The sequence below is a fragment of the Paramormyrops kingsleyae genome, chromosome 23 (assembly GCF_048594095.1).
Source record: "Paramormyrops kingsleyae isolate MSU_618 chromosome 23, PKINGS_0.4, whole genome shotgun sequence".
In the NCBI taxonomy this organism is placed as follows: domain Eukaryota; kingdom Metazoa; phylum Chordata; class Actinopteri; order Osteoglossiformes; family Mormyridae; genus Paramormyrops; species Paramormyrops kingsleyae.
In genome coordinates, this window is record NC_132819.1 from 16,474,465 (window position 1) to 16,487,962 (window position 13,498).

General features: G+C 42.3%; 3 protein-coding genes across 3 annotated transcripts in view; 2 read left to right on the plus strand and 1 right to left on the minus strand.

Annotated features, from left to right (window-relative positions):
- Positions 1 to 357: 357 nt before the first annotated feature.
- rad21b (RAD21 cohesin complex component b) lies at positions 358 to 11,111 on the plus strand. Its single transcript, XM_023811848.2, has 14 exons — positions 358 to 514; positions 1,570 to 1,749; positions 2,031 to 2,160; positions 2,983 to 3,082; positions 6,707 to 6,813; positions 6,960 to 7,172; positions 7,411 to 7,536; positions 7,651 to 7,779; positions 7,884 to 8,107; positions 8,214 to 8,355; positions 8,515 to 8,660; positions 8,749 to 8,922; positions 9,058 to 9,138; positions 9,817 to 11,111. The coding sequence occupies exons 2-14, from the start codon at positions 1,606 to 1,608 to the stop codon at positions 10,006 to 10,008; spliced, it is 1,908 nt and encodes a 635-aa protein (XP_023667616.1). The 5' UTR covers positions 358 to 514; positions 1,570 to 1,605; the 3' UTR covers positions 10,009 to 11,111.
- Positions 11,112 to 11,601: 490 nt separating this feature from the next.
- On the minus strand, positions 11,602 to 13,034 carry utp23 (UTP23 small subunit processome component). The gene is made up of 3 exons (XM_023811852.2): positions 12,657 to 13,034; positions 12,349 to 12,523; positions 11,602 to 12,196 (listed from the first exon to the last, which is right to left on the minus strand). The coding sequence occupies exons 1-3, from the start codon at positions 12,842 to 12,844 to the stop codon at positions 11,813 to 11,815; spliced, it is 747 nt and encodes a 248-aa protein (XP_023667620.2). The 5' UTR covers positions 12,845 to 13,034; the 3' UTR covers positions 11,602 to 11,812.
- A 229-nt stretch (positions 13,035 to 13,263) lies between these two features.
- eif3hb (eukaryotic translation initiation factor 3, subunit H, b) overlaps positions 13,264 to 13,498 on the plus strand; it is a 47,330-nt gene continuing 47,095 nt past the window's right edge. The window contains exon 1 of the mRNA XM_023811851.2: positions 13,264 to 13,422. Coding sequence (XP_023667619.1) covers positions 13,318 to 13,422 — 105 coding nt within the window. The 5' untranslated portion in view covers positions 13,264 to 13,317. The remainder of the gene's footprint in view (positions 13,423 to 13,498) is intronic.

The window sequence follows — 13,498 nt, forward strand, 5'->3', positions numbered from 1 at the left end:
TCTTATAAGTGTATTCAACCGCAATTCGAATTCAATTTAAATTTACAGAATGAATTACAATTACAGGACTATTTCACTGGTACACTGGATTTTAATATGATGATGGTGTTATTGTTGTTGCTGTTATTGGTGATAATAGTAGTATGCTAAGGGTAATTTACAAACTTTAATTTAGAAATTGACATTTTGGAATGTGGTAACATTAAGTCGTAAAATATGTAACAGATTTACTACTAACTAACTAGTTAACTATTAATTTATGTTTGGGCGATTTGTTTTGTGTGAGTAAAAGATTCGCCGCCCGGTGGCAGTGTCGAGTCGGACGCCAGTCAGTCGCGCGCCCGACTCCTCGGGCTCCTGTCGATTTAAAAACAGTCCGGGCGGGAGGAAGAGGAGCGGCGCCGGACGCCATCTTGTTTGTTTAGCGCGTCAGTGAATCGGTGGGAGGAGGGGTGCGGGAAAAGTGCAGCACGGTAGCCGAAAAGACAGCGCGCTCTTCGGTACCGGTTCATTGGTAGGTGGGATGTGGCGACCGGATTCTTGCTTTATTAAATGTGGACTACGGGCTGTTTTCTTTTTCTTTTTTTTGTTTGTTTTGAAAGGGCCGCTCGGCCGAACGTGGGTCGTGTGTAGCTCGATTCGTTCGCCCGGTGACGGGCTTTGGCGGCACGGTCGTGTGATACTTAGGAGAACCGGGGGAAAGCCCACCGTGCATGATTTAATATAGCATATCTATACATATTAGTCGGGTTTAACTGATGTTCGTTATTATAGCAAATAATGTGCGCTAACTCGGCGAGTAGGCCCTGGGCCCTCAGCGTTCCTCCATGTTAAACCGGTTTACGTCTCTTCGCCGTGTAAAAGGCTGCATGCTGCAGGTTGCCAGGCTGCACGACTCCGTCTTATTTTCCTCCCGGCCTGGTTTCCCATGGCTGGCTCGGGCCTTCATGCCGAGGCCGGCCGCGGCGCTCCGCGACGTCTGCCCGGCATTCCAGGCCTCGGCGAGCAGCTTCCGCGCCGGCTCTCCCGGGTTTTCCCGGCCTTTCCTACCCGAGTAAACCGTGTCGTTGTACCCCGGGCCTGAGGGTCTTGAAATGTGACGTTTTGGCGACAATAACGGTCTGTTACCGCGCTAGCTAACCGGGCGCCGGCATAGACTTTAGCTCGTCCATCTGTGGGTGATTTAAATCTCCATTAACAAATGAATGACTTTTAAAAAGTACGGAACGTGTAGGAATTTTATGATATTGTGAAATGTATGGCTGACATATAGCCAGCTTGTTAGTCTTTATTCGTAGCACACGTCTGCATTTGATCGCTTATTACTTTCTGTGAATTCCTGGAAGTATTTGCTTGAGTGTTCAGCCTTTTTTGTATTTTAGCGGTTTACGTTTAACCCTTTTATATGTTCAGTCAGTGCGGTCAGATTGACTTTTTTAGGGGAGGGCTCACAACACCTGTCTCACCCTATAAAACTTTGTAAACTGTTTTGTCATATAATGAAATTTTGGCATAAGTGGGAGACGGGGGGGGGTCATTTACTTTGTTTTTTTTTGTGCCCCTTGACAGGTTTCCCACCTCTCTTTATGAGAAGGAGCTGGGACAATGTTCTACGCCCACTTCGTGCTCAGCAAGCGTGGGCCGCTGGCCAAAATTTGGCTGGCGGCCCACTGGGATAAGAAGCTGACAAAGGCACACGTGTTTGAATGCAACCTGGAGAGCAGTGTGGAGAGCATCATCTCTCCCAAGGTAAAGCGGGTGGCCGCATTGCTACTCTGTCCCATGGACTGTAATGTCCTCATCCAACCAACTGGCTGGGACAGGTTTTTGTCACATGATCGCTTGACATTATTTTGATCCTGTGAAGCTGCTTCAGAAATTATGAACAACTCTTGACTGGCTACATACAATTAAGGAACCTTGCAAAGAGAACATTTCTTATGATGAAATTCATGTCTTTGTAATGTTACACTGTTGGGTATTGCAGATGATCTAAATTCTATTCCATTGCTTGCTTTGTTCTTCTGCAGGTTAAAATGGCTCTGCGCACCTCTGGCCACTTGCTGCTTGGTGTGGTTAGAATCTATCACAGGAAGGCCAAGTATCTGCTAGCTGACTGTAATGAGGCCTTCATTAAGATCAAGATGGCTTTTCGTCCAGGTATGTTCTTGGCTGTGTGGTATAACGCTGTTTGTCTTGCGTATTCTGTAGTGTCACTTTACTGTGTTTTATTGTGGGTTAATTAAATTAGAATTTATGAAATGGTTATCAAAACTGTGAACGCAAGCACAAATACAAACAGTTGTCATGAAAGGCTATGCATTTGTTGACGCGTGAATAACAAAATCCAAGAGATCCTTATGTGCACCTATATGAATAACTGTCAAATAAAAAACACAACCATAATAATTACAATGAACTAAATCCTGTGTTCTGTACTATCTAGTATGCTCGCATCTGTGGCGATAAACACCCTTATAGCTGTAATAATTTTACTTAGCTAAATTTCCTGGCAGAAGCACCTTGAATGCCAATGAGACTAACTTGCAGATGCTCTGCCTTCTAATGGTCATTCGCACTTCGTCTGAGGGCGATGAGTTTCCAGCAACATACCCAAATACGGTATAATGGAGCCAATAGACAATCTTGGTTTTACCAACTACTTTCTCCAATGTTGGTGTAATTTTTTGGGAAACTAAAATGATCTCAAACTTAAATGATGTGAGAGGGAATTCAGCATTATGGCTGACTGTAACCAGCACTAACTGTAACCAAACTACAGCTACAATTACCATAATGCTTTGCATGTTGAACATCTACTTGTGAATCTGGGTTCATCCTCTGTCAAGAAATTTATGAATTCATATTGTTGTATGAACCGAATTGTACACAATAAGTGTTCTGTTACAGCCCTAGTGTGTAAGTGGATACACAAGGAATTTTGGCAGTCTGTATGACAAAATGCTTTCCTATATTACCCAGGTGTGGTTGATCTACCAGAAGAGAATCGAGAAGCAGCTTACAATGCTATTACTCTACCAGAGGAATTTCACGATTTTGACCAACCTCTTCCTGACCTTGAGTGAGTAATCCTTTTCACGTCTCCATGCTCTTTCTGCTTTGCGTGTAAGTCTGTTCGTGTTGTGCAGAATTCAACAAAGTTGAAAGTCTTTCAGAAACCAAAGGTATTTTCTTCTTCCCGCATTATAGTGGAGTTGGAGCTTGGAAGTGAGAAATACTTAATTTGAATCTGAGTTGCTTTGTTTGGCTTTTCCTTGTTGAAACTGCTGAGATGTTGCTGTTCCCAGCATTAATTATTTTGAGTTCTTGATTGAATTCGTGCTTTGCAACTCGGTGAAGGAACTGATCTGTACTCTCTGCTGTTTATCTGATTAGTGTTAGGGCTGGGTGATATGGACGTAAAATATCTGTATTTTAGGTCACTGTATCGATATTCAATATTTATTATAATTATTATTTTTAAATCAGGACAAAGTCAGAATTTATTATGGTCTTATTTATTCACACCCATGTTTCCCAACTGGAAACTATAAAGTGCATCTGAACATACCATATCACATAACTCTTAATTCATAGAAAAAATATAAATTGACTAAATGCTATAACCAAGTGCTTATAATGTATAAATGAATATTACAAATATTTTACAATCAAATTGTTCAATTAAATGCTTACATTCAACAACACCATAATGTTTACATTAAAATCTATTTAATGATGCATTGTCAAGCCATATTGTATATGAAAATGTATTGAATATAAGATGAAAAAATTGGATATATTACCCAGCCCTAATTAGCGTGTTTGTGGTTACTGGGTGTTTTGGTGTTAGATGTTGCATGGAGTACTATATGATGGGATGCAAAGACCAACACTAGATGTATAAATACCTTATTGGCACATTCTTTGGTAATTTGAGTATGCCCTGCTTATCACTCACCATACCAAAACCATATTGCATTTCCTTCCATAATCATACTATTTTGCTTTTGCTCAGCGTACCTTAGGCTTGGGTGATGGTATCAACAGCCTTAACACAGCATTTTTATTTTGAAATTAGCAGTAACTTTGCCATTGTATTTGCATGTGTGTGTAATGGCACCAAAAACTCCTTTTCTGTGCTCTTAGTGGCCTACATCTAAGCCTATTAGAATACACACTCCCTAATTAGTACAGCCACTCACTTAATTTCTATGGCATTGACCTGGTTGTGAAGACTGCTAGAAGACGATGCCACTGATCTGTACTGTCATCTCAGAATTTATCATTAGAATCCAGGGATGTAAATTAAGGATGGCCCAATCTATTGGCTAGTGGCTCGAAATGGCCGATATTTGCCTTGATTGGTGCTGGCCTGCAGTCAGCTAATCATTCTAAATATTGGCAATATTGTGAACTGATCACGTAGTTTACCAGCAGAGCAAGTGAGTGTAGCAGAACTGGAAAGGATTTTGGCTGGAGTGGGAGCTCACACCCAGAAATAAATGATTGAATGTGGATTTGGCTGCACAGTTAGCCAGGCTACAGTTTAAGATAAAATTAAAATAGTGTATATTTTCTTTTTTGGAATGAGCGGTGAGTGATCTCCCTGGAGCGGGGTGAATATTGACCAGAGTGATTGTGAGCGTAACGCCCCATGATTGATGAGTAGAAATTTCATCGCTCCACTCAGCTCCCATGTTCTATTTACCAGATAATGTAACTTTTTATCCCAACTCTGTCCATCCACAGTCGTGAACCCCACCCCTTACCTTCCCTCCTCTCACTAATGTTACATGATTGGTCAGGTAAAACACTTATGTGAAATGCATGTCTGTTTGGAGATTCTTTTCTGTGTGGGACAAAGATTCACCATGTGTAAGAAGTAAACAAAAAATTGTCTGTAGGGGAACTACCTGAAAAACATTGTCAATTTAATTTGACACACGTGAAGCCATTATTATATGAAAAGGTTATTTAAAAAAATTGCTTTCAGAAAACTAAGTTCATTAAAGAAGTGTTTAAAAAATGTTTAGTCTAATTATTAAACTAAGAGAATCAGAATTGGTATCGGCAGGTCAGGCTGGAAACTCGGGGAAACTATTCGATACATATATGATTATTTAGAGAGCAATTTTTCTATTCAATTAATTTGATAACCTAAATTCAAGCTTTTTAACTTTGTTGAAGAAAATTCAGAAATATGACCATGGAAACTTAATTAATTTCTTCGAGATCTCTTATGATTGGTGAATGATCTGACGAAAACCCTGCTGCTGACTTTGATAAAGTATTTAAAAATTGACTAAGACTGATGCATTGGACTAAGGCTGATATATCTTTTTTGACATATTGACCGATACTGATGTGCTTACGATAAGGCTCTCTATTTAGCTAGCTAGTTCGTTACCATTGCTGCTATAGCTAGCAAAAAAATTGTTGCTTTACAAAACATTACAACAGGCATTTCCCCATAGACATTGTAACTCCAAGATCATCAGGTAATGCTTCCTTTATTAATATCAATGAGCCTTTCTCTGCCATCCTACGCTTTGGAAATTCATATCCCAGTGCTGCTACTTTGTGCATCTACCTGCAGCATGTGAGCATAAGAGCATGCAGTTCTGAAGTAGACGTATCTTTATGGAGAGTTCTTGCCTCCAGAAATTGATTAGTCCTATAATCAGTTCTTGCATTACAGGTTCATGCAGTTGAATCGGAACCTTAATAAATTCATCGTGATGCATCTTCACACCATTGTCAGCATCTTTAAATATCAACAGTAATCCTCTAGTATGAGATTAACCAATTTAGTAATCAGTGATTTTTGGAAACTGAAAATCTCCTTGCTCTACAGTACACTTCCGGATGAGATTAATGTGTTGATGCCCATTACTTAGATTATAGGTACCTTTACACCTTTCAGGTTTAGCCGTGTATGTTTACTGAATTTGCTTTGATAAGCTGCATAAAGTGTGTATGTAAAGCAGAGGTGTCAAACTCCAGTGCGGTGTAGCTTGGTTCTTTCCCTGTTACAGCACAAATGATTCAGCTCAAGAGCTGTGCGGTAATCGGCACAATGAGGTGCAAGGAGTGTGATCAGATGTTAAAATGTGGGGAAACCCCAAAATGTGCAGGGCTCCGGCCCCCCCAGGACTGGAGTTTGACAGCCCGGATGTATAGCGTACACTCGCTCTGCGCTAGGAGGGAAGTATAAGCCTGCTGGTTTCAAATGAACCATATTTGGAAATATATTGCTGATTATTGTGCCTGCAGTGGGTGTGCTCATGCCCTGCAGGGAATTGGCATCTTGTCTAAGATGTGCCCTGTGCTTTCTGGGATTTGTACTAGGGTTACTATGCCCTATGAAAAGCTGTATTTGGATGTATAACATGATAGTATTCCATTTTATCCTAGAGTAAACTCATGGCTTAATGAAGCTCTGTCGTTATCGACATCCTTAATGATCATTCAAGGCTTTTATCTTCATCTAAATTGAGTATTTCTTTCCTTTCATGAGACTATCAAACTCATCTGTAGTTAATCCTGTCAAATACACATATATTGGCCTCTGCCAGTTTATAATACAATTAATTTGAAATTAAATGCGCATTTTTGTGGATGCATTAAGCGTCTTGAATTGGAGGATAAATCCTCTAGATGATGGTTCTTAATTTATGCACTAATGCCTTGTATTGTTTTACAGCGATATTGATGTAGCACAGCAATTCACACTGAACCAAAGTCGAGTGGAAGAGATCACCATGAGAGAGGAAGTGGGAAATATTAACATTCTGCAGGAGAATGACTTTGGTACGTCTAGATCATGTCTTCGAGTCAGATGTTTCCTGCTTACGTTCCTCCAGTCTTTGAATGCCGTGATATGATACGGAGTTTCAGCCAGTGGCAAATAACTACTTTCACAACGTGGCGTTTGTTCGATGTTGTGTTGAATCCAGCTGACTTTGGGATGGATGACCGGGAGATGATGCGAGAGGAGAGTGCGTTTGAGGTAGACATCATCCATGGGGCCTCTGCTTCTAACCTGCTGCTGGAAACTGAGCCTGGGGCAGGCCAGATAGCGGAGAAGTCCAACCACCTTGAGTATGATGAGCAGTACAAAGATGACTTTGGGGACAACCCCATGGAAAGCAGTGAAGGGGGCATGTTGGGTAAGCCATCTGCTGCATCATAAACAGCGTTCGATATCTGCCTGGGATGATCTATGCTTAGAGGAAACTGCAGGAGTTAATTCTGTATGTGCTTAGAGGGTCTGAACCAGTTGAAAGCTAATTCGTCTTAAATTTTCCTCCAGTTCCTTGCTATCTGCAGTTTTGTAAATGAATATAAAAGGCAGGATCTAAGTTTGGATTGTTTAAGTAGCATTAAAGGTTCTCTGCCTCTCTATAGTGGATAAATTGCTCAGCAATGAGGATGGAGGGGGCATTTTTGATGACCCACCAGCCATCACGGAGAGCGTGATGATGCCGCAGGATCACGGTGGCGACGACGAAGACGACTTTGACAACTTGTCTCGTGAGTGTTTGGATGCTTTTGCTGCCTTTCTGTTTTAAAGTGATTTGGAGTGGGGGGTTTAAAATCCCTTTTATGTACCGAGTGTTTAAAGGTGTGTGTCTGGATGTGTCATAGCGGCTGGGCCTGACAGCCCAGACTCTGCCCAGGCGGAGCGCTTGCCGGCCATGACAGACCAGACGGAACAGACCACACTTGTTCACAATGAGGAGGAGGCCTTTGCTCTAGAGCCCATTGACATCACAGGTGAGCAGCCCTCTTCATTATTTTTAAGCTAACTGTGAGATGCAGGCATCCCCCCGTTTTCAGTTTGTGTGGGTGAAGGACATGTTGTAAAATGCCTTTTCCAGTGAAAGAAACAAAGGCGAAGAGGAAGAGGAAGCTGATCGTGGACAGCGTGAAGGAGCTGGACAGCAAGACCATCCGTGCGCAGCTGAGCGACTACTCCGATATCGTCACCACACTGGATCTGGCCCCGCCTACAAAAAAGCTGATGATGTGGAAGGAGACGGGAGGTGTGGAGAAGCTGTTCTCCCTGCCTGCTCAGCCGTTGTGGAACGGACGGCTGCTTAAGGTGACACGTGGGGAATCGACCTGCATGATGGGCGGGACGTCGTCCTGGAGAGCTGCGGGTGCTCTCCCTATCTGCTGCTGGTCTCAGACCTTCTCTGTGTGAATAGATGTTCACGCGGTGTCTGACCCCGCTGGTGCCAGACGATCTGCGCAAGAAGAGGAAGGGAGGTGAGGCTGACAGCCTTGACGAGTTCCTCAAGGACCTGGGGAACCCAGAGGTGCCTCGTGAGGAGCAGAGGGATGTGACTGGTAGGGGTGTGCCTTTGTTACTCACACTGATGTAAAATTTTACTCCCTTTGAATTTTTTTAAATGTAGGTAGTCAGTTGGGGGGGAAATCAGATTGTCTTGGATTTTGCTCAACAACTTGGGAATGTTGCATAGAAAAGAGACTTTTCGTTCCCCTTAGACCAGACCATCATGGAGGAACCCAGTGTCCTGCAAGCTTCAGCCATAGAGGGCAGCCGGACCACGCTAGATGAGTCTGTCATGCCACCACCCTCCACGCAACGAGGGGTCAAACGCAAGGCTCAGGAACCTGAACCTGCCTTGCCAGTGAGTGAACGTCTGCTGCTGGTTTCTGGTGATGGCGGATGTGGATGTGGTGAAGAGCGCTCTCTCAGCTCAGTGTCTGCATTTGTAGATGGGCACTCTGGAGCAGCAGGTGGAACGATCTGCAGTGTCTCAGCAGCTGGACATGTCCCAGGTTGACCTGCCCCCTGAGGAAACTCCCAGCCTCACACAGCTCATCCCTGAGCTGGACCTTCTGGGAGAGAAGGGCAAGGAGAAAGAGAAGGATGATGAGGAAGAGGAGGAGGTGTGCACCTTTTAAAGCCCATTTCTTTGAACTCTTGCAGATTTTCAGACTAATTTCAGTAGGAGCATAAATGGTAGTTTTTTTTTTTGTTTGTTTTTGGATTTCTGAGGCCTCAAAACTTTCGTTTTTTTACAGGAGGAGGGCCAGGGTGGAGACCAGGACCAGGAGGAGAGGAGATGGAACAAAAGAACTCAGCAGATGCTCCACGGGCTTCAGGCATGTCTTAGAATGGGCCGGGCTGCTTAAACTACTGAAAGGCTACATTCATGTGCTGTGGGAGCTTATTCCTCACTTGTTCATGTTGTTTTTTTTTTTTTTTAATGCAGTTTGGGTTGGAAATATATTTATTAAAGCTGAATTCAGTGGTTAATATTTAATATAAAATGAGTGATAACATATATTAAGAAATTAATGTTTTTCATATAGCAGTTGTATAGCAGGGTTATTCAACTCACGGTGCTCAAGGTCCGAGCCCTGCTGGTTTTCCAGCCTTCCTTTACCTGTGAGCCAGGTGTGAAGCCTCTGACCAATCAGAATCAGTAATTAAGATAACTACCTGGGAGAACTGAAAACACGGCCTGGATTTGGAATCGAGGGCCTGAATTGAATAGCCCTGTTGTATAGGAATAATGGTCTGCTGTTGAACTAAGGCTGGGAAATGGTTTAAGTTTAGGCAGCTTGGTTCATCCTCCTCCCCACCTGCACCCCATTCTGGTGTGGGCCCTGTGACCCGGCAAGAACAGATACCCCAAAGTGTCTGTGTGCCCTGCCCTTTACGACTCATCCCTGCCATGCGGAATCCACATGTGGAACACGCTTTGTGCATGTGCTTAGGAAATACAGGGCTTGTTTAAGTGTGCGCTTAAAACATGAGGCCATTCCCTGTGTTCACAGAGGGTCCTGGCAAAGACGGGAGCAGAGTCCATCAGCCTGCTAGATCTGTGCAAGAACAACAACAAGAAGCAGGCGGCTGCCAAGTTCTACAGCTTCCTGGTGCTGAAGAAGCAGCAGGCGATCGAGCTGACGCAGGCCGAACCCTACAGCGACATCATAGCCACACCTGGGCCGAGGTTTCAGATTATATAAGCAGTCTGTCTCTGGCCATCCTACACTAGCAGGTTTTAATCTGCAAGATTTTGTTTGTATATTATGTTGTTTTTTTGGCAACGTCTGAAAATTATGTCTGGAGTTTTTTTTTTTTTTTTTAGTTTTTTTTTTTTTATCATGGTTCAGATTTTTCTGCATTTCCTCTCCAGTGATGAAAGTTGTTGAACATTTGACACATTTAGTCATTATTATAAATTATTCCAGACTGCAGCAGTTTTTTTTTTATTTTTTTTTTTTTTTATTATATTTTGGGGCTATTTTTCTTTTAAGGACCACTAGTTTAGTGGCTTTCAGCATTCCGTTAGATTGGTTTACATGTTACCAAGTGCTTTCCATGGCTTTAAAGTTTTTATGCAGACTAAATGTTTTTACCATTTTGCAAGATCAGAAAATATCTTACGTGATCTTTACTCATTTGAAAAATGAGGATGTCAGTGCACAAACCAGTCATATTCCCACTTCGATTTGTACCTGGAGAATGTTTTATTGTGGGGAAAGCAAACACTTCCCCTGTTTTAAAGTCACCCTCCAGTGCTAGTGTTTATGGCTTTTATGTTGTATCAAAACTGCATTTTTCAGCAGCTGAAACTGGGTATTTGCCATAATTTTAACCACAAGCTTGAAATCTTAATCAGAGTTTTTGTGCATATGTTGCATTTTCCAGATCAGCCCCTCTGGTCTATCATGGAAAGCACACTTGATGTGAATGTATGTGCTTATGTATGAAGATGCTTTCATTGTTGTCTAACAATGTCTCTGGGTTTCCCATGAGGAAAGTGGGGCTTTATTTCTCTGCAGCAACAAAGAACATTTTTGACCAGTTCCCCCTTATGAATCAGAAGGCAGCCATTGAAGAACCATGTCTGTATTATAAAGTAACCAGTTTCTATTAAATTGCTTCAAAGCATACTTATGTGCCTGTAAACTCGCATCACTTTTTGTATAATAAAGACTTGTAGATACCATTGTAATTCAATGTTCATGTCAATACTGTTTTGGTAGTCATGCTTCAAGTTTAACATTCGTTCTGCAACTTAGTAACTGTGTAATGTATAACTTTTCTAATAAACTTATGAACACCTTCAAGGAGTCATTATTAAAATGTTACGGGAAATTAATGGGAAGCAGTGGAATTGCAATGTAGACCAGCCTATTCTAGGAAATGCCTAAACAGGATGTTTAATATACTACCAAGTAGTACAGCTGTCCTTTGCCATCAATCCCTAGGAATTCTATCGAACTGTCAAGTGAGGTACCGGACCCTGCCAGTCCATACCAAAAGGGATGACGTAGCAGAAGGGTAAAATATGCCCATATTTTTTTCCCTTTCCATAGGTGCTGCTTTTGTGCCACTTTCGCCAGGTTAAGTCTGTATTTCATTCCTGCTGTAAATTCCAGATTTGTGTTACTCGGGACCATGGACTTTTGTTGAGCTGAGGTCACAGAAGGGCTGAATCAGTCGTATGGTAACTACTGAAGCTGTACTTTTACAGTGCTTGGAGACTATATTGTGTGTGTCTGCAGGAATGCAAAAATAAAACGCACCAGATTTCAGTAAATGTAATACAGTGATAATCTATAAAAATGACTTGAATTTACTAGGGACAATCATAAAAATGTTGACGTACTTGGCAGATTTTACAAGAGGCATAGGCATAAATTATGGGGGGTGTAACCCCACCCCCACCCACAGTAATCAAAACCAGACAATCAGAAAATGAGTTGAGACCTCAAACCCCCCTCCCCCCCAAAGTTACACCCTTGAGTGGGGGGTCCTACAAAGTCATTCCCTATCTGGTCTGTCCTGGGGAGGGACAGCTTTCCGCCTCCGGTTTCTACTTCGTTTCTTTTCTTCATCGGCTCGCTTGGGCGTTGGAACGCCTGGCTTCTTCTTCTTCTTCTTCAGGCAGCTCAGTGGGTTGGGGTTCCCAGATTTTTGCTTCCGTTTCTTGCCTCGTCTCTCTGCCTCACACCCCAGTAGCCCTTTCTCCTCTTTCATGCTGTGGATGCTCTGCTGTTGCTCCGGGGTCACCAGCTGTCCAGCCTGCACTGCCTGGACGTGGGCCACCGAGCAGGGGGATGGCTTGTCCAATACAATCGTGTTCAGTATAATGTACAGCAGAGGTACGCCGACTGCCTTCTTGACTGCTTCTGTCAGCTCCTTGTCCTGATAAAATGACATTGTGGAGAGAGATCAACTGAACGTATCTACAATGAATGTTTAACTTACAAAAAACTATATATGGACAGTTCATTGACTACATTGCATGCGGCATATTATACAGATGCTCAATACATTTCAGAAAAGTTTAGCTTTACCTGAGTGGCAATGAAATAATGATGGGGATTAGTTTCCTCCAGCATCGATATCAAACACTGCGAGGCGGGCACAGGATCTTTAAAATGCGCACAGTGGCGAGTCTGAAATCGCTGCAAGATTATTTTAGCTCCATAAAGCTCTTTCCCCAACGATTCCAGTTCCTTCAAAACACAACTGAAAAAAAAAAATACAACGTAGGTATAACGTAACATATAGATCACAACAAATACGAATTACTGAGGCTGTAAAAGATGAACCAGTGCTTCTCTTTTTCACACATGCATACGCAGCTGACAGTACGACTTACTTCGTGGTACATAGTTGCAGCTCTCCCATCAGATACTTTGGCATCTGCTCTTTTATCTGGATTTTATTCTTCAACGCGGCTTGGCAAAACGTGCCATCAAGTAATATTTGAAAAGGTTCCCTAAACCCAAAGTTATATTTATAAAAACTAATGGTCTTTTTAGCTTGCTTCTGTCGCTTAATTTTCATCCTAACAAGTTAATCAGTTTTAACCCCAAGCGCGAAACACAACTGTTATTTCTACTGGATACTTCGGACCGCTGTAACTAAATTATTATGACCCGCATGCTAACGTTTCTTTTAGCAAACTTTGCACGGTGGAGAGCACGGTACGCATGGGTTCCGAGAAGTTACGTGAAATATTTCCGTCAGGAAGCAAGTAAATACCCAAGATCCTCTTTTGCTATAATAATGAAATATATGCCATTTTAAGAAAACGTAATCAATTGATATTTAAAATAAAAAGGAACGAATCTGTATAATATCATATGGATTATCTTTCATATTTTTAAGTTAAATGTAAAAGTAAATGTAAAATGTGTGCCTAGGAACATGTTTAAAGGTTACGTTTCACTACTGCCTAATAAATAGCTGCATCACACGACCGGAACTGTCGGCAAAACGGGAACTTCCGCCTTTTTCACGAGCCGTAATTTGAAAAGATGGCGTCCCGCAAGGAATCCGGCACGACACCTAATAACGCTATGTCTCAGGCCTCGGCCAATACACTGGACTCCCCGGTGAAGCAGATACAGATAGAGGGCTTGGTGAGTCAAAGCCGAAAGTGTGATCATAATGTCTATCTGCATAACTTCATGTGAATATAATGAAAAGTTGAAGCGT

Coding starts and splice junctions, on each gene's coding strand:
- rad21b (XM_023811848.2), top strand. CDS start 1,606: ATGTTCTACGCCCACTTCGTGCTCAGCAAGCGTGGGCCGCTGGCCAAA. Junction 7,537..7,650: donor CGACTTTGACAACTTGTCTC/GTGAGTGTTTGG, acceptor GATGTGTCATAG/CGGCTGGGCCTGACAGCCCA. Junction 8,356..8,514: donor GGAGCAGAGGGATGTGACTG/GTAGGGGTGTGC, acceptor CGTTCCCCTTAG/ACCAGACCATCATGGAGGAA.
- utp23 (XM_023811852.2), bottom strand. CDS start 12,844: ATGAAAATTAAGCGACAGAAGCAAGCTAAAAAGACCATTAGTTTTTAT. Junction 12,524..12,656: donor CTGCAACTATGTACCACGAA/GTAAGTCGTACT, acceptor TTTTTTTTTCAG/TTGTGTTTTGAAGGAACTGG. Junction 12,197..12,348: donor ATTATTTCATTGCCACTCAG/GTAAAGCTAAAC, acceptor TCATTTTATCAG/GACAAGGAGCTGACAGAAGC.